The sequence below is a fragment of the Aulonocara sp. 'chitande type north' Nkhata Bay genome, linkage group LG19 (genome assembly GCF_057382095.1).
Source record: "Aulonocara sp. 'chitande type north' Nkhata Bay isolate Kocher_YH1m ecotype deep benthic linkage group LG19, A_spYH_male_GT1.1, whole genome shotgun sequence".
In the NCBI taxonomy this organism is placed as follows: domain Eukaryota; kingdom Metazoa; phylum Chordata; class Actinopteri; order Cichliformes; family Cichlidae; genus Aulonocara; species Aulonocara sp. 'chitande type north' Nkhata Bay.
This window is the reverse complement of record NC_141362.1, coordinates 8,896,316-8,921,958: the sequence shown is the minus strand read 5'-3', so window position 1 is coordinate 8,921,958 and position 25,643 is coordinate 8,896,316. Positions and strand designations below refer to the sequence as shown.

Genomic DNA, 25,643 nt, shown 5'->3' with positions numbered 1-25,643 from the left:
TCCCACATGTAGCACGCAACAGGAGATGGTCTGCATCAGCGGGAATCTCACTAGTGGAAATATGCCCTTTGAGTTATTTGAGAGTGTGCAAGTAGCAGGATGCAACCCTTTGGTAACAGTAAAAACACTGAATCATTACCAATGGTCTCATATAGGCACAAATTGGTGCAATCTCACATCGCGCAGACTGTGCAACAGAGCTACCGAAGTCGCTATACCGAAGTCCACTGAGCGATGATCAAACTGAAATGGACGGTATCTGTCACGGCTGAAGTGCATGCATGTGCAAAAAAACGGCTGTGCAGTCACTTGCCAGAGTACTCAAAACTGCCTTTAAGGTAGTTCCCGAATGAAATCTTTACCAGTTTTTATGCTGCACTCCAAATATGAACGAGTAAACTTGCTACCTTTATTTTCTGCTTGTCCATCAAACACACTGATGCACTAAAACAAGTGTGTTTTCTAAGATGAAGATTATGATTTTATTGTTACCCCCTAATTGTTTCATTATCTTCATGTCTGCAAACACTTTGCGTGAGAAGGTGTCAATTTTTTTTAATCAAATGAAGAATATCTCAATGTGGGAGGTAAGTGCTGTCTTAATCAGCAGAACTGTATTCTTGTCTGCATGTATTTAACTCCTGGGTTAACTCAATTCATTTCCATTAGAATTCACAGGCTACCCACATAACCTGGAAATAACTGGTATAATGTGCTGTGTTACTCATTGGCAGCCCACATTCAACATCATCCAACCCTCGCACTGTCCCGGCAAATGCACACTGCATTGACCCTCATTAGATGTACTAGACCTGTAATGCACTTCAAACTCTTCTTCATAAGAGAGCTCAATTTGGCCTTCTTGGCTTGCTGAAAACTAATGAGATCTCCTTAAAAAAAACATTCTTCAGAGCCAACATTGACGTAAAGCAGATGACGTGCAGTACATCTCTCCCTGAGCATAATCAAAAAAGCAGCCAAAAGACACAAGACTGAGCTCCCACTTGAGGGCAGATGAGTGACACGGGCAAACATAGATGGAACTTTCCTGCCTGCGGTAACCGTCAACCCAGACAAGAGAAGTAGATCTCTGGGGTTCTGTGTTGATTGCTTTAAGGAAAAGGTTGCGCTAACCTTGACGTTTCCTCCTATGAGGTCAGGCGGCTCCTCCTCAGTCTCCAAGGCGACGTTGATGGTGGCAAAAGGCCGGCTGGCCATCTGCTGCATCTCCCTCAGCAGTTGCTAAGAAAAAGGAAGGAGAGTAATGCGAAGGTCAGTGACAGATAAATACCATCTACTGTCCATTCTCCAGACAACTGCCCATCAGGAGGTGGGCTTTTTTTATTTTTAAAAATGACTTTTCACACACACAACCCAGCTAGCAGAAAACATTTAGATCGTTCACTGAAGTAAAAGAGTGAGAAGTCCACTTTGACCGCCATTAATTTAATTTGTATCCACTTGGTTGTACAGCCACGATCTGTGTACGTCTCTGTGTGTATTCTTTAGTTGTGTGAAGTTTGATTTCACACTCGGGGGATCTTTTCGAACAGTGGTTCGTGTGTTTTGTTCAGTGAGCAAATTGTAGCCACGCCACCAACAACACAAAATTGGAAACTGTCAATCTAAACACTGTGGTGAAACATATGTACGACAGTAACAAATAACAGCTAACCCTAGCACTGCTCACCAAGCTGTGAGTATTTCACTATGGAGCTGAATTTAACCAGTACAGAGGTACTCATTTTCTTCCATGCAGTGAAATAAAGGTTAGCACAATGACTTTACGTTAAATCATTGAGGCCACTGTTGTTGTGATTTGGCGCTATACAAATTGAATTGAATTGAATCCTGGTAATCCATCCTACAGTCCTGCAAATCAATCAATGCGTGTTTGACTGATCTCCATTTATCTCATGAACATCCACCTGTGAGTGTGACACCTTTGAATTTGGCAGATAGTGTGGATTAAACCTTTATTGACTGTGACATCCACCTTAATGCTGACATGTCTGTGACAGCAGACACTGAATCAGGTTTTAAAGTTCATGTGACGAATATCCGAGAAGCTTATTTCAACATTAAGCAGGCAGGGAGACACATTAATCAATCACACACAAATACAAGAACAAGACTGACTTTGAGAGAAATACCTGCCTCTTTTAAATGCATCACTATTGCACCATCTGGTTTCTAACTGTAATTGCCTGCTGCCTGGTGGATGGCCTGAACTTTTGTCCAGCGTGATTCTGTGTTTAATCAGAGTTGCATCCATCGATTCATTTGTAAATAAATGTTTAAATTTAAAAATAAATGTTAACTCAGTGGATCCTTAAGTATGGAAAGAATTTATTACCCAGACCCGGCAGGCTGGTTTGATCAATGACTTTTAATATTAAGAACTTTTCAACCCAAAGGCAGATTTTATAAAATCTTTAAACTGACATATAATGTATTTAATGAGGCAAGAAGCCTGTAGCCTAAACTATTTGTAAAGTTTGCCCGATTAGAAGGTTTCTAACAAGCTTTGTTATCCTTCAGTATAATTTATACGTAAAACCTGCAGAATACTGCAGGTAGTGAAAAGCATTTCTAAATTTCCCTGTATAGCTGTCAGAAGCACAAATTGTATGATGGTAGCCATCACTGACAAGTAGAATACCTTAAAAGTGCAGTTGAGGAACTTTTTCAGTAACTTTCCTCCACTGCAAAACAGAGGAACAGGCTCATTTTCTTCTGATTTATAGCATGGACCTTGGCCAAAGGGAAAGGAGGAGGGAGGTGATTATGAGGAATAGGAGGAGAAAAAGGACAAGAAACAGAAGCTAAAGAATGAGAGCAGACAAGGAAATAAGGAGGATTGCAATAAGAGGAAATAGGGAAGGTGAAAGATGGGAAGTGTAGCGGTGCAAAAGATGCAGACTGTGAGCAGCAGAAAGGTAGGTCAAAGCAAGGAGAGATACAGATCAAGAGGTTGAGGAAAGCAAGAGACAACAGTAAACAAGGTGATGCACCCATGTCTTCGACTGTCAAAGCAGCCAAAGCGCTACGAGTGCAGAAACAAACGGCCTCGACTGTCAAGGAACCGGGACCTGAACCCAGGCAGCAAAACCAGTGAAAGAAAAACACCTGTAGCTGTCGTAAGAGCAGGAACAACATCGGCAGAAATGAGGCAAAATAATATTAATAATGATAAAAAAAACATTTGTTTGAAATGTATTTGTTATATACAGGATATAATAAGTCAAGCACCTACAACATAGCTTTGTGTGTGTGGAGTTAGAAGTTAGGCTTCTGTCTCATTACAGTGGGCTCTTGTCAAAAAAAAAACAAAAGGTGCAAGTAAAGGGCAGGACTGAGATTCAACTAGAAAGCGCACACAGAGTAGAAATCACACATGGCGCTGGTGTGACAGGAGGATGCTGATCCTTCTGTGAACCCTTCAACAGCTTTCAATTAATATGCCGAGTGTTTTCATCCTCTCTGAGGATGTCGATTCTCGTTATTGGCATTGTTAGCGTTTTCTCCCTAAATGCGACGCCTTATAATGATATTCTTAACACGGGATACAGAAATTGCTTGAGGGAAAGTCTCTTTTTCTTTGTATAGTAAAGCCAAATGAAGAAAAACGGGCTCTAAATATAACGTCCTGGATTCTCTTTGTGGCGCAAGCCAGCTCATTAAATTCTCGTATGCGTCTGTGGATGCGTGCCCATATCCAAATCTCCTCTGCTGTAACAGCTGGGCTAGGAGGAGCTGGGATGGAGCTGCATCTTATAAGGTAATGGTTTTATCTTAAAATGGTAAAAAGTTTTAGAAATATTAGCATTCTTGCCATTTAATAAATGAGACTAACAATGTCCTACTCTCTACTTAATTTTTTAGCTCTAGCCAGGAATCAGTTACCTTAAGAAAGAGCTCCACTGATTCTGTCATGTTGAGTTTCTCAACCCATCACCTACCCCACAGCTCGTGTTTTACTGTCTATTTTCCTGTATCCGTCTTATCACAGGTAGCTTCTCAATTGAAGACGAGCAGAAAGAAAGTAGGAAGCTGTGACTTGCAGCCTGGAAATACTGTAGCAATTAATCCCCCCATAAACCATAACCTGTCCTATTTCCACTTTCCACAGTTATTATACGCAACACAAAAAAAAACAAGACAAGATGCTAATAAGTGAGCTTTACAAAAACTAGCAAGTAGATTTTCTCCTTTATTAACACTTTACAGAGCCAGGGTTTCAAATATTTATGAAAAAGACCATTTCAAACCGTCGCCTACCCCTAACTTTATATTAAAAAGACACACCTCCGTAATATATCTTTCTCATGTAACATTTACAGTCAGTCAGGGAGCAGCTGACAAATGAACAGAAAGGTTACACGATTGTGACAAGTCTTAAGAAATGCATCAAAGAAGAAAAAAAAAAGTGCAATTTCCTCATCTTTGTCTTTTTCCAGAGTTCATAAGTCTGTTTTTGACAAGAAAATTCTTGTCATTTTGTATTATTATAACAGGTTTTACAAATGTTTAGTTTGTCATAAAAAAAAATTAGCTGGTATGTATTAAAAAAAAATCAGTTTAATATGTAACACACGAGTGCAAACACGTGCTTTTTCAGAAGTACTCTGTGAAATGACTGCAGACGGTTTAATCTCATCTGATAGACACAACCTAACAGTTACCTGGATCCTGCCTTCATGAATGACTCATCGTTTTCCTTTTTTTCCCCCTCACATTTCCCAACTGCCCACACGGTCATTCACGTTTTATGAATCGACAGTGTTGGCGCAGCTCGTTTATCATACGAGTTATCAAACAGCTTTGTTAAGAGAACTTAAAAATAGTTCTGGCAACAGGAAGTTTGCATATTAGCAAATTAGTAAAAACATTAAACTGCTTAACAAAAGGCGGTAATAAAAGGACATTTTATGGAGGAGGTACTGCATCGAGGAGGGGGGTTTATAAAAAGCTGGCAGCTCTAACAGAAAGAAACCAGAAACCAAATCAATCATGACAAGCTAAACTGCAAGAAGATCCTATAAATAGAAATGGTGTGCCGTATGATCGCAGACTGACGCCCATAAAGTATGCATGAATACAAACACAAAAGCAGATAGTTGCCTCGTTACCATGAACACAAATAAAAAGAACAGGCTTAAGCATCTGATGTGCCCAGTCTTAGTTTTCCCACTCTTCACTGCCACTGCAGCAGCAGCAGCCGCAGCCCAAGAACAAATGAGAACACAAACCAGCAACTCATTGTGCTGAGTCGCGATTTGTCATGATTAGATACCCCGCTGTGTGAAACATCTGAGAGCCAAAATATGTAGCCTTTGTGGGTGTGATGAATGGCGGGGTCCGTGGCGACGCAACGTGCGGAGAGGTGCAGAATCACATTTCACCACGCGTGTTTAGGCGTGTTACAGGTGCACATGCCTGTGCACATTATGAGCAGTGACAGGCAGATTCACTTCGGTTTTCTCGCGTCCTTTTTTTTGCAAAAAACAATCATTAATTCATGTACACAATATTAGGCAAGTGTTTTTAATGTGGCTGATCACAATAATGGCATGGCTCTTGTGACCTGCTGTCAAACTGTAACAGGAATAAAAAATTAAAGGTAGGTAACAGGTAGGCTGAGAGTTGTGATAGGCTCCGCCCCCCGCAACGCCGAACTGGATAGGCGGTTCTGAAAATGGACCGATGGGGACGCATTTTGACAGTTGCACCAATTTTGTCCTCTCATCTGCTCGTTGTGACAGAGTTTCGGGATGAGCGAGGGTCACACAGCTTCTTTACACGATGCCTTCTGAAGTGCAGGTAATATTTAGAGGTATTTCCTGACAGCTGCACAAGTCCAGCTAGAAACTTTGTCTTTGAAATGGGAACATTTTAGGTTTAATTAGAATGAATTGAAGAGAATGTGATCCCATTATTGGCGACAAATCAGTGAGCGATGAAAAAAAATTACCTAAACCAATGAGAGACAGCCCATTAAGGAGTGAATGACACTATATTTCCCTCATGATAACCATGTATTATTGTTAACAGAGCCAACTGCGTGCCAATTAGCCATTTAAATTAGAGTGTGCGCGCGTGTGGTTTTATTTTTTGTTTGTTTTGCGATTGTTGTTCTTGAGATTAGTGAGAGTGTCTTCTGGCTAACATAGAAAGCATTATCCAACAGTGTTCTGTCAGTGGTGGGAGAAACCAGAGCTCCTTGTTTTAACAAACCTCTGCAAACACCACAAATAGAAAAAAAAATCAATTATATTATACACTAGGGCTGCCATAATCGATGATGTTTACTATAAAAATGAGTTGAAATGTCTGTGACAAGGGTGTGGTCTCTGGCTCTGCAGCAGGCTCAAGGCCAGTGCAGGCTGATGGGGCAGGTGGAGATGATTGTGCTAACGAGGTCTCCTTCCTTTTAGTGACCTGAGATGAGAGCGCTTGGAGTGTGCAGCTGCAAAGCTGACTGTCTGGAAAAGACCTTGTTGCCAAACCACAAAGTAACATTTCTGTGTGTGAAATAAAAATGAAAAACAGTCCCCTGAACACTGTGTGGGCTCCACAGTGTCATATTCATGTAACTGCAATACCCTCGTATCATTGATCAGTCAACTATCACAATAATTGTTAGTTGCAGCCATACTGTACACTCACTGGCCACTTTATTTGTTCTTGTTAATGCAAATGTCTAATAAACCAGTCACACGGCATTGACTCACAACATTTAGGCATATACTGTAGACATGGTTAAGACGACCTGCTCAAGTTCAAATCGGGCATCAGAACAAGGAAGAAAGATGATAAAAGTGACTTTGAACGTGGCGTGGTTGTTGGTGCAACACAGGCCGCTCCAAATATTTCAGAAAGTGCTGATCTACTGGGATTTTCCCCACACCACCATCTTTAGGGTTTGTAGAGTGAGCGGCAGTGAAAATGCCTTGTTGATACAAGAAGTCAAGGGAGAATGGTCAGACTGCTTAAAGCTGATAAGAAGGCAGCAGTAACTCAAATAACCACTGAATATAACAGAGTTATGCAGACCAGCATCCCTGAATGCACAACAAGAGAAACCTTGAAGCAGATTGTGTCAGCGAAGAACACCTTCAGGGTATGGCGAATCATGGATGTGCAGCTGACAAATCTGCAGTAAATATATGATGCCATCATGTGAATATGGACCAAAATCTCTGAGGAATGTTCCCAGCAATTTGTTGAATCTGTGCCATGAAGCATGAAGCGAGTTCTGAAGGCAAAAGGGTTCTAGCATGGTACTAGCAAGGTGTGCCTAAGAGAGTGGCTAATGATTGTGCATCAACTACTTAAAGCTAATCAAACATGGCCAAGTTAAATGTAATACCCCCCTGCTCTCACACTTAAAGTAGTTCTGCATTCTGAATCAACATCATTCATACTAATGCAACTGGCTGAACCAGGCAGCAACATCATAGTCTGGATCTGCGTAGTAAACAGCATGCAGAGAAAGTGAGAATCTGCATGCAGACAACATCCTTTTTCATAAGCACAGCACACCTTGAACAGCACAAAGCAGCAGAATTGATTTACTGGATAAAAAGCAGATGGAGGAGCATCTGAATGTTGCGGTAAACAAACTTTATTCAGTCCACCTCCCTCAACCTACCTGCAAACACCCTGGTCTCACGTTTAAGATGCAGGTAACCTTTGTTTAAAAATTCACATTTACCTCAAATTATGTGGTTTTATTATTATATTCACAATTAGAATTTTCAATTTTACCCCTGGGAACTTTGCACAATTTATGGCCTTTACTACTGAGCAATGAGCTGCTGCAAGTCAAAGGATTTTTATCTAAATTTGAGAATGACAGCAGGGACAAAAGGCTCGTGTTCAAGGACAATCAGACTTCTACAAGTTTAATCAGTTCAGATTTAAAACACATTTGTTGGAAAATAGAATTTAAAAAAATTATCCTATAGACTATTAAAGCTTAGTTAGTGTTTAAGAGGGCAGTTTGTATGACCAGTTTTTGTCAAAACAAAAGTATTCACCAATTCATCATCTGAAATATTCAGGGGTTTGTTTTTTTATCTTTTAAATGAACGAGCTTTAATTATGTTTTGACATGATGAAAGTAATATTCAGTCTTCACTACTTTGCTTTGTATTTGCACTTGTTTTGCTAATGACTAACAAAGACTTGATCTGTGAGCTGCAAGAATAGTGGTTTTATAACTTCATTACTGTCACCGAGCTCAAATGATGACCAAAAAGTAGTACCGTCATTTTATACAGACCCTTAATGGACTATTGGCATAATTTTGTTCTTCCAAATCGTGTCTTTTGTGTCATCTTCCACTGCTCCCTTAGCCTGGTTCTGCCGGAGGATTCTTCTTGGTAAAATGTTTTTCCTTCCCACTGTTGCTATGTGTTTGCTCATAGCTAGGAGATTTCTCTCGATTAGGCTCTCTATTTAAGTTATTACAATATAAGTAACTATTAAGCAACTATTGTTGGGATTTGGAGCTATATAAATAAAACTAAATCTAATTACATTTGATACATTTTTAAAAAATTATTCATTTTGATCCTCCACCTAAATCTATTTTCTCTGACCTCTGAAGAGTTTCCCCATTTTTTTGTTGGGGTTTTTTTTATTGTTTTTTTGTCCCATGCCCCCCTCTCTAACCTATAATCAGGTTAAGCAGAAAGCAGAATATGCAGAATACCCATCCAGGAAGGAGTCCTATAGAAGATATAATTTGCTGAAATCTTATTATGTGCTGCGAGTAGGAAGCCGCTGTACAGCAAACACTCAGCACTCCAAAGATAACCAGACGCCAGAGGAGTTACAGTGCAAGTCGCTTACTTCTTAAATTGGCTCTTGGTTTTCTGCAGGGCAGTTAGTGTGTGTGTGTGTGTGTGTGTGTGTGTGTGTGTGTGTGTGTGTGTGTGTGTGTGTGTGTGTGCGTGTGTGTGTGTGTGTGTGTGTGTGTGTGAGAATGGGAGTAATATCTGACTATGGAAGAGAAAACTATGCATATATAAACCTAGTTATAGGATGAGTGCACAGAGGTGGGCACGCACAAGCATGGATGCAGACAGGTTGGAGATACGTGCACATGACCAGTCATGTATGTGTGCGTATTTTCTCAGCTGCAAATGAATTATCTCAAGCACACAGAGGGAATTTCATTCCAAAGGGACAACTGAGTAAAGCAACAGGCACTAGGATGAGTGTCAAACCTGCAAGTACTGAAACAATTATTCATCAGCTGGTCACCAACAATTCAGTTTACAAGATGCATGTCAGTTATTACTAATCATTTACTAAGAAAGGTGCAATAACTAAACAGTTATTGGTTAGATTTCTTGTAAGTTAGTAGGACAAAGCAGGGTACAACATTAACTCAGAAGTGAGTATTTTCCAGCCAAAATCTAGTAAATGGTAAATGCTTGCAGCGAGAAAGCAAAAAATATATTCTGTATAATTCTAACAAGCTTGAAAACCAACATTTCTCATGACCACTTTTATTCTCAACACAGCCTGAACTCTTTCAGGCCGTGTTGAGCTGTGTTTATAATTTCTTTAAGTAGTCTTCAGTAATAGAGTAGTTCTCCAGGCTTCTTGAACGACATTCAAAGCTCCTCCTTGGATGTTGGCTGTCATTTGTTCCATTCACTGTCAAGACGATCCCACACTCCCTCAATAAAGTTGAGGTCCAGGCAACTGCAACAATTAACAATTATGATTAGAAACAAAAGATTCAAACCTAGATTCCCCACTCCATGAGACTTGCTTTCATTGATTTTCATAATATTTTTTGTCTTATTTGGTATACCTCAGCCTTTTCCCCCTGTTTCCCTTCATTACAAATGGCTTCTTGACAGCCACCCTTCCAAAAACAATTTCTGATGAGAAATTGGTCCTGCGTCAGATCTTTTCCTATTTCTTAAGGATATGGCTTTCATGTATTTTTCATCTGCTGTAGAAAGTTTTTGGCCTACCACTTCTTTTGTCCCCCCCACAGGTCCTGTTTCCCCATTATTTGCACATCATGCCAAATTTAAAAAGTACTATATTATATTATCCCTCTCAAACTACATTATCTTTGGAATTTTCCATAGAATCAGCAAAAGAAATGGGAATGATGTATATGATTTTGAAAAAAGCTGTTAGCAGCAAAGCTCTGAAAGACTTTCAGAAAGACCTATTGCTCAAGACTACAAGAGTCTGGTGTCTTGAAAGCAAAGTATAGATTTTTCCATAGTACTGTAGTTACTTTACCTTCCGTTTCTATCCATGATTCTATCCAGTGAGGGAATTTATGTCCAATATTCGCTTTCTTTTAGCCTTCTTTTGATGAGATGTGTGGCTTTTTAGGTGCTCCCACTAACCCCACTCTCTAGTTACCAGGTTTGTTTCCTTCTCTGTACTCCTCTTGTAATATATTGTGGATGTTTTTTTCTTTTTCTGAAAGCTAACTACCTGCTACAGCAAGAAGCACCACTAATAAGAGGCATGAGAGTGAACTAAAAGACTAAATTAGCAGGCTAATGAATTGAAAAGACAAACACTTCTTAAAGCTAAGGGAAACCAATGAAATGGGCTATAATTGCATTTGGATTCCAGTGAGCAAAACCCTTTTCACACTGAACAGACACTTGAACAATTGTTCGCATGCAAATAGTGAGAAGTTTTTAAAATAATCTGTTGGCTGACCAATATTGTTAAAAGATGGTAATTGCATCTCTGGAACAAAACTGTCAATTCAGAAACGCTTGTATTTGCTCGATCACACACACACACACGGGCGTGCGGAAACTATCTGAGGGAATTGTGTTTGAGCATTTTCAAAGTGAGCAGTACTGTGCCAAAGAGATTGAGTGCGTCAGCAGACCATGCATATATGGGAGGGAGGGGGCAATAGGAAAAAAAATAAAAGGAGGATGCGGGAGAGGAATAGAAAGAGGGAAATTAGACTAAAAAGAAATTTTTAAGCCTGTTGGTGAAGCAGAAGTGAAGTGAACGTAGAGGAGGAGGGAGGTGAAGTGAGGTGAAAGACAAAGGTGTACAAAGTGTTTGCCCCTGGGAAGAGATGGAGGGGATGGAGTGTTAGATCGCTCGAGTGCAGAGAACGTACACACAGGCACACACACTGTGTACAATCACAGATGCACATACAGTACACATGCCGCACATCTTAGAGCACTACACCAAACCGTTTATTTATTGATGCGTCTGTTTAAAAAAAGAAGAAGAAGAAGAAAAAACGCAGATACAGAGAGAGTTCTCAATCATCCTTCGGAATCACTGAAGGAAAACTGCAGTGAGCGGCATGCGGGGGAGGGGAGGGAGAGGGAAGAAGAGGAGGGAGGAAGGAAAGTAGGAAGCGGGCAGGGGGATTTCTTTAGCAACGCAGGAATGTTAGCTACTTGCTGCTTCTCTCTCTCGCTTCATCGTTCCATCTCTCCGGTGGTGAGGTGGGGGGGGGGAGGAGAAGATGCACGCTGTGAATACTGACATGGGAGAAGGCTTTGATCCCTCTCTACATCTTTCTCTCTTTCCTTTTTCCTGCTACCCAACTCTTCCTTGTTCCTCACTCCTGGCCTCCCACTCTATGTTCTTCTCCTCTTTGTCCATCGCATTCAAATAATCCTAAGTTAGTGTTTGCTTGGTATACTGTTAAAAACTGCACTGCTTCATACAGCGTGCACCATCAAAAAGGAACAGCCTTTCAGATTATAAATAAATAAAAGAGAAAAGGAAACTGAACAGACGGAAGCATTGGAAACCTTCAAAAGAATCAAAGGGCTGAGATTCACTGAAAGAGCATTTAACCAATCGATAAAGGAACCACACACACACCAGATCTGTTCGAAACAGCTCATGTGAACTCTCATGGTGAGGTGCTGAAACCGGACCAAAATCACAAAAATTTGTTAAACTGCAAAACACTGACTACTGCAATGAAGGGGGGCAGCATTTGATACAAGTCTGCAATAAAAAAAGCTCTAAGCCAAGTTTACCTATCAAAATGCATACAGTCACGCGCAGAAGTCCTGAGCCACACAACATTTTTTTTTATTTTCCGTCCAACGAGCTAAACTTTCTTGTAATCCCCCCCCTGGACACTGGCTACTTTTTCACTCATTTTCCCTTCCGTCCTTGTACCTGACCATTTTCAGAGGAATACTGACCTATGAATTGTTCAAATATAAAATGCACCTAGCTCGAGGTTTGAACCAGCACCGTATCTAGATGCAACTGACAGCTTAGCAATGAACCAATTTTTTTAGGTATTTTCTTCCTAACGACGAAAACGCATACAAATCAGCAAGGTGTTTTCCAAAGAGCTATTTGTTGACAATTATTATCTGAACGTGGTGTGCAGCGTCTCCTTCTAAAAATTTGAGGAAACCATACTGCTAGGGGACAAAAGAAGTAGCAGACCTAAAACAAAAACAATGCACAGCAAATGAACTGTGGTCCTAATCCATCTACTGTTTACTAAAGCCTCCACAGAAGTGGTCTCAGTGGAACGTTAGCTGTCAAGAAGCCATTCTTAATGAAGGGAAACACTGAGAATTAAACAAGAACTGGACTGAAAATCAGTGGCAACAGGCCTTACTCAGCGATGAATCCAAATGTGACATTTTTGTATCAAATCGTTGTCAGTGGTGTGGTTCAAAATATTTTTTGATCTGTGTATAAGCAGAGGATTGGCAGTTCTGGGAATATAGTATATCAAGGTGGCTGAGTAACAACGGGCCCAGCTCCAGCATGCCTCTGTTCTTTTTACATATTAGATTTGACCAGTAAACAACCAAATCAATAAAGCCAAGTACACCATTTAAATCAGCACAACTTGTTTTCTCTGGCCAATCTCTTTACAACTTGGCTGGCACTAAATGGGAACAAACATAGCAGCTAATTGGCCAGATTATAACAGGTCTCGTTCAAATGTAAGCAAATGTTTAATCGCAGCTAATATTTAACCTATGAGAGGCCAGCGTCTGTGGTCAGCATAAGCAATTAAAGCATCTTAAAAGAAAATATAGTATTATAATGTCGAAATGCTGTACTGCACAAGGCTAAATTGCCAGGGAAATGAAATCATTTTATTTGTAGCACTTTCAGCTCAGAGGACAAAGTACTTTGAGCAGACATAAATAAAAACAACCAATATAAATGAACAACACAATAATAGCCTAACACATGACTAAAAGCAAACCAAAACACCATATGGCTGGAAAAAGCAATCTGATTAGCTTCACTACATCACATCATCTGACAGCTATGGCGCACACAACAATGCACTGAAGGGACAGGGGAAGCAGTCGGTGCGCAGAAGTGACTTTCAGGGAGAGAACGGGAATAGTGGCATAGACAGGAAACAGGTGAGCAGAGATTTCCCAATATAGAAACAGGACGTGTCATGTTAGGAAATTATACCTTAATACAGATGCAGCAAGCTCTGTGCAAAGATGTGCTGTAGAGGGGGAGAGCATCCGAGGTGACGCACAGCTCTCTGTTTAATGAACATCCTTACTTCAGAATCCACAGTACGTATTAAAGTTGCTGACTTTAGGATGACTAGAGTAAACCGAGGTGCCTTGGAGGTTAAAACAAAGACTGCACAAAGATGGAGGAGCTGAGACAGATGCAGGAGGAAGAACCAGATAAAAGTAAAGAAAGCAAAGACAGTCTGTAATAAGATGAAACAGAATTTAAAAAGTGTAGGAGTGGCGCTTTGACAGAGGTTCTGGGCTTGTACCAGTGCCATGATGGATGGGAGGGGGTGCTAGATGTTATTAGATCAAATGGGGGTCAACCACAGTGTAGTAGGGTTGAGATGCTAAGACAGCCTGTATATTGTGAGCAATAAGACACTGGCACTGATCCAAACTCTAATTATACGCACCATCTCTGCAGAATTAAGATTAGGAGGATTTAGAAGTGTCTCGGGAACACTGACAGACAAAAAAGCCTCGTGTTCACACGAACAGTCAGATTTCCTACATACGCAGAAAATGAAAATGACACGAGGGCAAAATCTGCACTGACACAGAATACACTGCTGAAATACAATTCAGCCAACCCACACACACTGATCTGGTATTCATTCGCTTGCACCCGAACACTGTAGAAACAAACGGTATCTGTTCACGAATGCAGAATATGCCCCCGGACTCATGCAGGACTTGTACAAACACACAAATGTATTATTAGTACTCTTTCACTTCTGCACACACAGTCTATCATTTGCATGCTAGTGATTTTCCTTTTAAAAACCAAAGCTAATATTTGCTCTGGAGTTGGCACGGACAGCTAAAGCAGGAGTCTTCTAACACTGTTGCAGAGATAGCTTGCTGCCAGCGCTGCAGCTCTGCTCTTGATTCTTTTTCATCACATTTTGATGAATCCGCATCCTGTCAAGTGCAAAGAAAGTCTTAGATTGACTATGTGGAGGATACCCATTAACGAGACCTTTCCTTTAAGCGGGATGTACGTTTTCCTAAATATTCTCATAATCCTCTTTGAGTGACTGTGACTCATCCTTACCCTCTCTCACCCTCATCTTTCTCTCCACCTCTCACTTCAGGATTGATCACCTCTGAAGTAGGCCTTTTGTTCTGTGCGGTGGTGCAGCGAACATTGACCTCAGGAGAGAAAAGGAGATGGAAGACATCTCTCAAAGAATCTTAAAGCATCTCTCTAGTTAATCTACAGAGGCCTTGCAGTGCTTTAAGGAAGAGCACAGTTGATGTTGCTGCCTCAGTACTCACACAACAGATTTTTCTTACATGTCCGCTTGCCCCCGGTTCGCTGCATCATAATGTGCAGTCAAAATAATGTCAATTACTTGTTGAAAACGTTATGAAGTATGTGCCAAGAAGCACTCTCTGAGACTGGAAAATTGAGAGAATGAGAAAAAAGGTGCAGAGACCTGTAGTTCATCAAATGGTCAGCGGTTGGCTCTGAAAGCGAGTCAATCTGCATAGACTCTTGTGTCAAACATAGAAGAGAAATCATTTTTATTTTACATCTTTGTGAAGAAACAGTTCCGCATAGAAAATCCCAAAAGGAGTAAAATTTTAGATAACTATCTTTGGAGATGAAACCCCCCGTAAAACTGTAAGATTAAAATTAGTATTTTAATGCATTTTAAGTACCCTATAACAACCATGGACGGGCTCTCTCCAGTTCACCCGCAATGGACTGCTGACACGATACGGAGGTCAGTTACTGAGGAAAACCTAAATGTCTGTGTCAGTAAGAGCTGCTGATTTAGCTGCTGTTAGCGGTAAGTGGATCCGACTCTGGTAATTATGCTAGCTGACATGACGTTAGCTTAGAACTAGCTGCGGGCGTTGCTATTATTGGCTCATTGTCAGCTTTTCAGAGACAGAAGGGTCGCGTGTCTGATCTGTTAACAATAAGTAACTGTGGAATAAATAAGCACGAGAGGAGACGAATGAAAAAGAGAAAGAGGTGATGAAAGTCTATCATATACAGATTAAGCTAGCTTAAAGCTAACTTGTGATTTACATATCAATAGTTTCAAAGTATTTAATGGATTTCTCCTCTATTATGAAATTCTTGGGAAACTGGAGCATTGTAATCAAATTCTATTGGGATATAGAGGGTTAAAAATCAAAGTAATTTATATAAGTGCCTTTTTAATCAACCAAGCTAGCATTAGCTTAAAAGTCTCCACCTCTACAGTCACATTCAAATATGGTCATACCTGGTTTAAATAAGGGAGGGGAAAGCTGATAAAAGCAAAAAGACAGATTGAAGGCAATGAAACCATCCAATGACGTCTCAGTGGCTCAGGCCAGCCATTACATACAGCATATGTTTTTAACAGTTTACTACTTGAGGTCCATAAAAATAACATTGGTTTCCTATCGTTTTATTTTAAACATGCTGCAGGCAGTTGGATCCAAACTTGTTTCTGTGAAGAGTTTATAACTTGTATGGTATAAAATTCATTATCAGTAGTTTCAAGTTAGTCTTCTGATTAGATTATCAGGGGCAGGTCTGCAGTGCTTTCTCTGAACCGTTATTCCATATTTAGAGGTGAATCAAACAACACTGTTCAGTTACGTATGGGCAGCGAGCCTTGAATGTGAGATGTGAAACAAACAAGTGGAGAACATTAGATGGTATTTGCAGGGGTATGAATGAACATAATATATATCTATGTAGGCAAATTGAAAGTATTAGGATTTATAACAAATGTTTGGGGTAAAAAAAGGACACATGGATGCTAAAAGTTGTATGTGTAATAATGTTTGTGCAGAGTTTCAGTCAAAAACCCACCCGTTAAAGAGGAGATTGGGTACAGGACATATATACATGCATATGCAGCATTTGTTATAGTATGATGCTATTTATCATAACCTAATTCCTTTTGATGTTAAATGTTTATGCTGTCTCACAAACCTAGAACAGCGCTGCTTTTCAAAAAGCAGTTTCCAGAGTTTCCAGTTATGTCTGGAGACATTTGCTGGTAAATGACTGTAATTAACATAACTCAGTATTACAGCTTTAACCCATTAGGAGACTAGTCTGGGACTTTTACATCATCTGCTCATGAAGAAACAAGGCTGCACGGCAGCAGAGAGGGAAAACGTGGTTCGGGGGTGGGGGATCTCAACTAAGAAGCTGCTAGAGGCAGCTCTGAAGAATGCCGCCTGGGGTACTGGCAACGTGCGAGACGAAAGAAGAGAATGAGTAAGTGTGAAGAATGGTGGCATGAGAGCGGTCGGGCTGAGCAGACAGTGTGCCAGTTGGGGTCACCTTGAGCAATCCATCTCCCCACCTCCAGCAGGGATGCAGACTGCAGGAGCGGGGAGGACTGAACAGGTTTCCCCCCCTTAATAGCATTCTGCAGAGAGTGAGACAAGGCGATGCCTTCTCCCTCTCTGAACTTGTCCGGCAAGGATTTGGCCACAGCTGAACTGCTGGAAGGTGAGATAACCGGACACCCCTGACAGCTGAGACAAACAACGCGAGACAACACTAGCCGAGACAAACAACACAATTCTGTCAATGCTGAAATGAGCTTTCATTCTGTAAAAAAGGGAAAAGGTGAAACTTTGGCTTCTTTGTCTTCACAAGGCTATGCTTGCTACATAAAGGAAAAGAAGGGAAATCAAGCCTTTTATTTCTTTTGTTTCATTCTGTTGGTAGTCAACGGTGAGGAGACAAATACTCTTACAACAGAAAGAGCTATTAAACTAAAGTAGATTTATCACCTACGCAATCCTTAATGTTTCAGGAGCATGACACTCTCCCCGGAGAATCACGTGGCAATCTGCTATGATGTCAGCTGTTCACACTACATGTGTTTCTGTTTTTTCAGAGACAGGAGGAAGTAGCATGAGGAGAGACAATTTTTTCCTCGTGTGCACACCAAAAAGCAAGGAAATAAAGGGGGAGAGGGACATTTTTAACCCAAAGGATTGTTACAGTAGTCGTATGAATGCCCTCTGTATTTCCTAAAGCTGAGATACACTTCTGGAGCACAATCCCAGAGCATTTCACTCTACCACAGAGCCATAACAATGACCATGGCCTCAAAAGTCTGCCTTCAAGGGCACAATTATTCTTACTGAGAGCAGGCATGGTTGAATCCATTTTCAAGGGTACACAAAAGTAATACTAATCTACCTCTGTGTTCAAACAACGTAACAGACTTTCTTTCATCAAGAACACAGTGATTGACATGGAGGCCTTTCGCTCCTTTATTGTTTAAGTCACAAAGCTTATGCTGTTTGGAGTCTCCACAAATTACACAGAAATGATTCTACACTAAGCTACCTGAGCAGAAATCTTTAATCTTCAACCTGCCACTGACAAAAAAGTTCAGGTGGTCAAGTTTACACTGCAAAGCTGCATTTGCAAAGAGCTGCTCAGGTCAGCCACTATTCACTCCATCAGCCTTTGGAGTGGCCTAATGCTTTAATCTGAAATGAATTTCATTACCTATAAAATACCAGTTAGCACCATAGTGAGCAGGTAGTAGCTGGGGACCAGCATGACAATAAAAACACGTTCAAGCCGAAATAATAAATAAAGTCATTTCACTTGACTTCTTTTTGTCCATTCTCCTTTATCTCTGTCATAATTTGGTTCCCAAACCCTCTGCTTTTAATTTCAGTTACTGCCACATGAAAAGAGGAATCCAAATTACAAACTGAAAAGTCTTTGTTGGTTTAACATTACCAGTGGATCTTTTCCAAAGCACTGCAGGTGATCTGTACTGGAGGTTCCACCAGTTAAACTACTGATCGGGCTAATTAAACACTTTAAACATTATTGACCAAGTCAGTGGATTACAGGAGTGATACAGATGTTGAGCTGTGGATGTGCTGCTAATTCCTCTGCCTGATCCTTGCGGGGGGGGGGAGGGGGGGGGGGTTTAACAGATGCAAGTTTGCTGGATTTTAAAGTTTTCATCCAAGTTGAACTGAAATTGCTCCATTTTTACTGAATGTCTGGGCTGATGATAAAAAAAGCTGAGCTGATTATTAATCATCTCTGCTTGTCCCCAGGCTATGTTAGTCCTGCACTAATAATGTTTAGCTGGATCAAACTCCAGCTAAACACTGCCAGCAACAGAAAAACATCTTTTTACAACTTGGGAGCGTTTACATTTCATTCCAAAATTCTCACCACAGACCTGTTTTTATATTATAATAAACTGCGATGTAGCTGGTGGCCTGTAGCCTGGCTATATCTCAAAAGGATAAACCAGCTCAGTTTTCAATGAGAGAAAGCCTTCACTTTAATAATAAACACCAACATCGGCATTAGAAATGAATATTCTTGCTGAAGCGGAACAAGATAAGAGGCTGTTCACCTTAAACCGCTAACCTTTTGCACAGGTGCCACAAAACAATAATGAGCTGAGCACAATTACTGAGAGCAGGTAGCCCAGGGTGTCTCAATAATCTCCTGCTCAGCATAAGCAAAACAGGACTTCATGCGCCCCAAACAAAATGTGAACCCATAACTTTGACAGATTGATTCAAATTTCTTGGAACAAATATGAGCAACACACAGAAAAGTAATATTTATGGAGCTAATTTCCTGCCAAAAATGAAAGAAAACATGTTTTCCAAATGCCTGATGATTCATTATCAAACTGTGCAAAACATCACTAACAAATTCATGCATTTAGTTTCGCACATACAAAACGCACCTATTAAGATTAATAGAACAACAATGCTTCATAAAAGGAATGCAGAATTTATAAAATAAACTGTATTTTTTTTTAGAGAAAAAATATGACTTTGTGCACAACCAGTGTGCTGTGAAGGTCCCAAAAAGAGCAGATATTAAACACTCAAACACAGCGATAATTTCCAGTCTGTCAGCATTAGCAGTGAATAATAGCGACGGACAAATGAAAAATTAGCAAGATAAACAAGAATGCCCGCTCATGTTGACGTTGGCGTTGCAGAGTTGCACTTCTAACTTCTGTGGGGGTAACGCACGTGTTTGGAACAACACAAACAACTAGATTATCTGGGAAAAGAGCTTAAACATGTACATAACTTCAAATAACAAATGTGAATATCAGAAAATTGGATTTTTAAATCAATAAATATTTATCACAGTTGCAAAATTCTAATGCAGACTTCATGTTTTTAAAGATATTTTTGATATTTCTGATTGCTTTCCAACATTACAACTACATGGCTGACTTGTATGTTTCTCCTCAGCAGAGACTGCATATGTAATGTGGACAGTGTAAGAGTACATAATTAAGTTTTATTAGCTTGGTCTTCATTTATTACACACTAATTATTGGATGCAAACATGTGGCACATTAAGTTGAAGCTCTGTGTATTAAAGCACCGTCAGGGGACGCGCACAGATACTCTCTGGATCGCGTTGCGGACTGCTCCTGGCGTGCAGAAGCGAAGAGGCTCCAAGCTACAGTGCATTCCCATGATTCTAAAATTATAATATATTACAGAGCATCATCGGGAAGTGCTTTGTAAGGGGGTAACAGCTGCAAGGTAAAGGTGGAAAGATAGTTTTTTCCTTTCTTCCTTGCTCATGTGTGAACCGCATTCACATCTAGCCATCTGCTTCTGGGCCTGGGTGTGTATGTGTGGGAGCTGCCATGCTAGCGGAGAGGATCCGATTTATCATTACAGATGATTCTGGAAACAAAACCGATGTGTGGAGCCTACGTGGCTCCTTGATATCTTCATTGTATTCCAGGTTTCTGCCTATTCAAATGATACGTGTGCCAATCTCTCCCAATCTACTGCGCTTTCACACCGAACCATCTGCTGCAGACCTTTTTTCGCACGCGAGGCCGGCGTGTACGAGTCAACGCAGGAGTCGGTGAGAGTGGAGCGAAGGTGGTGAGTGTCTGAGACTGTGGGCTTGTGTGGCCGCGCATGTATAACAACGAGTTGTTTTGAAAGCTTCTAACAATGACTGCATGACTGATTATGGAGATGCAATTTACAAACTTCCTGATGATGTTGTACACTAGACTGAGTTTCATTACAGACTTAACTGCCAACACACACCTTTGTGTTCTGCTTGATGTGCAGGACTGGGTTCAGAAACCTAGTTCTATATCATGAAAATGCAGAAAGCCGCCTTAGTTTACTGCAAAGAAATAGAATAGATTTTATGCATATTTCTTAAGGAATAATGTTGGTATTTCATTGTTAGCCTGCACTGCGGTACATGTACAACAAAACACAATCATGCAGTGCACTGAAAGAAAAATGACAACTGCAATATCTGGGATTTCATTCCTTCATCCAAAGCATTCCTACTCGGTACTTTGGGAAGTTACATAGAGTTTAATATGGTTTTAATGACAGTGATGAATGCCCGTATTTATTTAGCCAACACTGATGTGTAATCTTTAAACCGTGTGACAACTACGATGTAATTAAAAGTAGCCACTATAGTAGTGTTTTGTTGTTAAGCTCCCTATATATTACCTTTGCAGCAAGTATGAACGAACGATTTTTCTTCCTGAGCGACCACTGCATAGAGCGGTTTTATGGATTTTTAATACATTCTGAGGTCCTTTGTTTGTACAGTAGCAGAGTGACTGCTGATATTCAACGTGCTACGTGGCCTTAACCTCTTAAATGTCCCTCTCTGTTAGATTATACTGCAAGTCTGTGTGTGGGTGAGTGTGTGTGCTTGTGTATTCATGCACAATTCTGAAGACAAAGTGAAAGAGAGTACACAAGTGTGCTCACGTTGAAGTACATGAAGCAGCACAAGTGCAGGGACTGCTGAAAGCTTCAGACAGAGTCAGCGAAGGCGTCTGTAAAAGGTCACCGTTCTCTCCATCAACAGAGTTTGGAATGGACGGGGGCGGACCGGAGAGGAGAGGACAGGGCAAAACGAGGGGGCCCAGTGGAAAAAGTCACCCACCCAAAAATGTGGGTCAGCAGTTTGCTGTGACTAAGGGCACAACCATAAGGAGACAGCCAGGGAACCATTTAACAACCTTATTGCCGGCTCTTCATCCTCACGCCTGGCATGAGATGGCAAGGAAAGGTCCCGCGCGAGCCGTGCTTCAGACTTTAATAGTGTGCAAATATGTCAGGTGGGGAACTATGCACATGTTAGGTTAGACAGGTAAGGAAAGGGTTTAGGAATGAATCTGAAGCTATTTATACTTCACACTTTTCTTGTCTTATCTGCCAGCAGTTCATTTTAAATTAACCTAATTTTGTACTGCTTCAGTGAAAACGTGACATACTGTGTGAGAGGAATCAGGAACAAATCTGACAAATCCCGTTAGAGTTTTCTGAACATTACTATAAAAGTGCTTAAGATGACTACAGGCGCTTAAACCTAAGCTAGGTATTTAAACTTTAGAAATACTCTTTAGCTCACAGCCATCATTGCATGAAAATTTACATAAATGTTGTAGGATGTAATTACCTGAAGCCCAAGGTCAAATTCTATACAGGTGTGCAAAAATTATAGCCTGCTACACTCTTGGGTATCTCAGGTAAAACTTTTGATGTGAAGCAAAAAATCTGAACGCCTGAAACTTTATGCACACAGTTTTGAACCTTTCTTATACATTTTGAATGCCACATTTGTTGCTTTTTCACATGTCAACTCACAGGTAATATCCTTCAATAAAACGAGTGAAAGGTCTTACATAAGAGATCATAGCTTTTTCACATCGTCACCTCTGGTTAAGGTCTCAGACCTCATCTCTGATCTGCTTTTTAAAAAAATAGACTTTCATGTGTGGACGGCGTACTTTCCCACTCACCGAATCATCAAAGAGATGAGGGAAACCGTGGCCATTTCAAGCAAGAAAATATGTTTATGTTTAACCTGAGTTAGGTAAACCTTTGATGCTAAAATATTAGGTTTAAACGTTGTAGCCTATTTCGCAGCTGCGGTTCATTTTATGATGGGGCCTGAGCCTCGACGCCTTGACTGACATCCTTTTTTGCTTTTTCATAGTTGAGAGGAGGTAGTAGTGGGAGGGCAGCTTAATGGCTGATAATAAATATGTGAAGGTATCTAAGAGACATTTATCCCATTTCTGCTCCCTCCCTGCCTTCTTCCTGCAGGCAGCCTGCGTCTTGCGTAACGTAAATGTGGAACACAGCACAAATGATCAGGGACATTATCACATTCTGCATTTCTGTCAATACCTCAGGGTGCAATACACGTCTAATATATGTCAAGTTATATGTGATATATATCTGAGTAAGTGCGACAGTGGATGTTGGATAAATTCACACTTTGTCATCGGGAGGATATTTTTGGGAAGCTACAGTGGAGGAGGAGGATCTCCAGGGGAATGTAACTGTATGAGATCCCAGTGATGGTGAAAAAGAGAATACTGGGAAAACTGACAATGAACATCAAAGGCTCACTCAATGTCATTCAAAAGGGGCTCCATCTCTGAACATATGACTCAACTCTCACGCAGCCAGGTGCAGAAAATTCTGTCTTTCAGCCCTCCCATTCTGGCCTAAAATTTCTGCTACAATCTAGCGAAATTAGATATTCTGTCCTTAGGCAAAGAAGGGGAAAGTGGCACCATTATTACAGTATTTTGCATCATGATATATTACCCTTTCAATAGATCTGCTTGCTGGATTTTCGCTTTAATTAGCCAGCTTGCTAAAAGAATAGAAAAAAAAAGAGAAGGAACAACTTTAATCATTTGTGTCTGTCACAGGCCTGCGTAAGCTGTGCTCGAAACCTGTCTGTGATGCTGTAATTGTTGGCCGCTCAAAAGAGAAAACTAACTCTCATTTTAGCACTCTGTCACTTCGATTAACTTTAGGACAGTAAATATAGACATAGCGCAAAAAGATAAAAGTGAGAATCAATTTAGAACTACAGCCATTTAAGTCCTGCTGTTGCTAAAACGTTACCACAGGAATAATCAACTTGCATTAACAACGTTGCTCAAGCACTGCTTATTCTGACTAAAATGCCAGAGCCCGCTATGGTACCGGCTGTGGTGGGGTCCATCTAATGCCATCTGGCAGCTCCAGCTTCCTTCAAAGGAACTGTCAGGTCTCAAAGGAAGGCTTTGATTTAGATTCAGACACTACAGACCACACACCGCAAGCACGCACATGTATGCAAACAGATGCAGGGTGCAGACACACATGAGGAACGAAATCCATCGCAATACTTTGAAACGTGCACAAACAAGCCACACGCAGTGACCAACAGGTGGAACCGACATTCTTAGCAGGTGTTAGCCTACGCCTACAATAACAGCAACTTCAGACACAGTCCTCGAGTCATTAATACTCCTGGCACCAAATTAACACCTGGATGCCTTCCAAATGAAAAAGTTGAATTTTGGAGAACTGCGAGATTATAGTTTGTCATGCTAAAGAATAAAAAGAAATACTCTGTTTCTGCTAAAATGTTCCCTTTATATATATATAACCTCTATTAATATCTCCTAATATACATTTTTTATTAAAGTTTTTGGATGGGGTTAATAAAAATCTTCTCAACAAACCCATTTTTAAGAATAAATGTAACGTTTCAAAGTCAGTTTCACTCAACAAACATGTCATTCTAAAAAAGCTGATTTCAATCCCTGTGCCAACAGCCACATCTTTAAAAAGAAAGGGAAAAAAGTCTCAGTGACATTTGCATTATAGGGCTCGCACTAACACTGTTATCCCGAGCGACTTACAATGCCTGTGACAGCACAATGAGCTTAAACTCCTTAAAGTCAAATGACAAGCAGCCAGCGGTGGGGAATAAAAGGACTTGAGGCCATCGGCTTAAACTCCTCTGACCCTGCAATGACCACATAAAATGCAACGGCCACCACTTTCCACTGCGTCGGGCCTAAGTGGGGTGAACGTGGGCATAATTAGATGCAAATGTGTGTCACTGTACAGCTGATGCAAGCACCAAGTAACATGGAGGAATCAAGGATAAATGTGAAAGCCAAGCCTTGAGGGACAGTGCTGAAAAGAACAGAACGGTCTCGATGTCAAGGAAGCGAACGGCTGTAACGGAGACAGTCGACCTCGTGGAAAAACATGATTAGCTTTCTGTTTGCGTGAATTGTGTGTCACGCTGTGTTCACATGGAACATGAGCATGCGTGAAAGCAGGTTGCCTGTGCTGCTAGATTAAGTCACATTTGATGGAAATTTGCCATCTTTGGTTTGTTTATACGATACTCCTTATGAACACTAGATGAAGATAAGTGGCAAGAATTTAGGAGATGGTGAGTGTGTGTATGAGCAGCATAAAATAAACTCCACGAGTGAACAGAACATGTCCAAACATTTTTAATTTAAATAAATAAATAATAATGACATTTCTATCCTTACTATTCTGAGTGGTTTTGTAGAGAGGAGGGTATTAGATCCCAAACCTGTTGAGCATTTCCCAATCCTAATTCAGTTGACATCTGTGCTTGACATCTGTGCTAGGAAGAGCTCACTATATAACTAATGTTTTGGGGGGGGGATTTTCCCCCACAGTGGTTTATAAAAAGGCTGCTGAGCCAGTGATGTCATAGCTAAATTTGTGATTCTGCCTGGCAACAACTACTATCTTTATAAATTGGCTCGTCTTTCCTGCAGATTCTTCACAGAAGAATGTATGACTCGGGTGAGATGATACTCGGGGTATCATCTCACAGCATTTTACCAAAATGTGACTTCACAACTAGCACTAGGACCGAGCTTCATTTGCTCAGATTGCAACTAAAATTGCAACTTTTTTTTTTGCTTTGCTTATATAATGAGTTAACTGTATAGTGTTTACCATCTTCCATTAACTACTGATTGGTAAAATATCTGTAATAGGTTTATTTAACTGTGGTTTTTAAAAAAAATGAGATTAACCGCTAATATAGATGAATAGAAAAGAACAATTATTAATAACAAGAATACCTGGCATTTAATAAAAATGTGTACTGTATAATGGGCATAATTTATCCAGTTAACCTATCATGAATAGATGACTGGCATTACATCATCATCATATGGCTCTTTCAGAGTTATGGACGAGTTAAAAAAAAAGTTAAAAGCTTGTCACTGTTCAAAATTAATCGAGCGCTTTTATAACTGTTGCTCAAGGTTTGTAAATGTATTCAGATGATGAAGTACAAAGGAGACGTGATAC

The 25,643-nt window shown here is 40.5% G+C and overlaps 1 protein-coding gene across 3 annotated transcripts in view; it reads right to left on the bottom strand.

Moving 5' to 3' along the window:
* Positions 1–25,643, bottom strand: part of atrn (attractin) — a 129,129-nt gene that overhangs the window by 13,246 nt on the left and 90,240 nt on the right. Inside the window, exon 27 of one of the 3 annotated variants that reach the window (XM_086275470.1) lies at positions 1,135–1,242. In XM_086275470.1, the coding sequence (XP_086131596.1) occupies positions 1,135–1,242 (108 nt within the window). Of the gene's footprint in view, positions 1–891; positions 1,243–3,349; positions 9,721–25,643 lie in introns of those variants that run through there. The other 2 variants (XM_086275468.1, XM_086275471.1) reach the window with 2 other exon arrangements.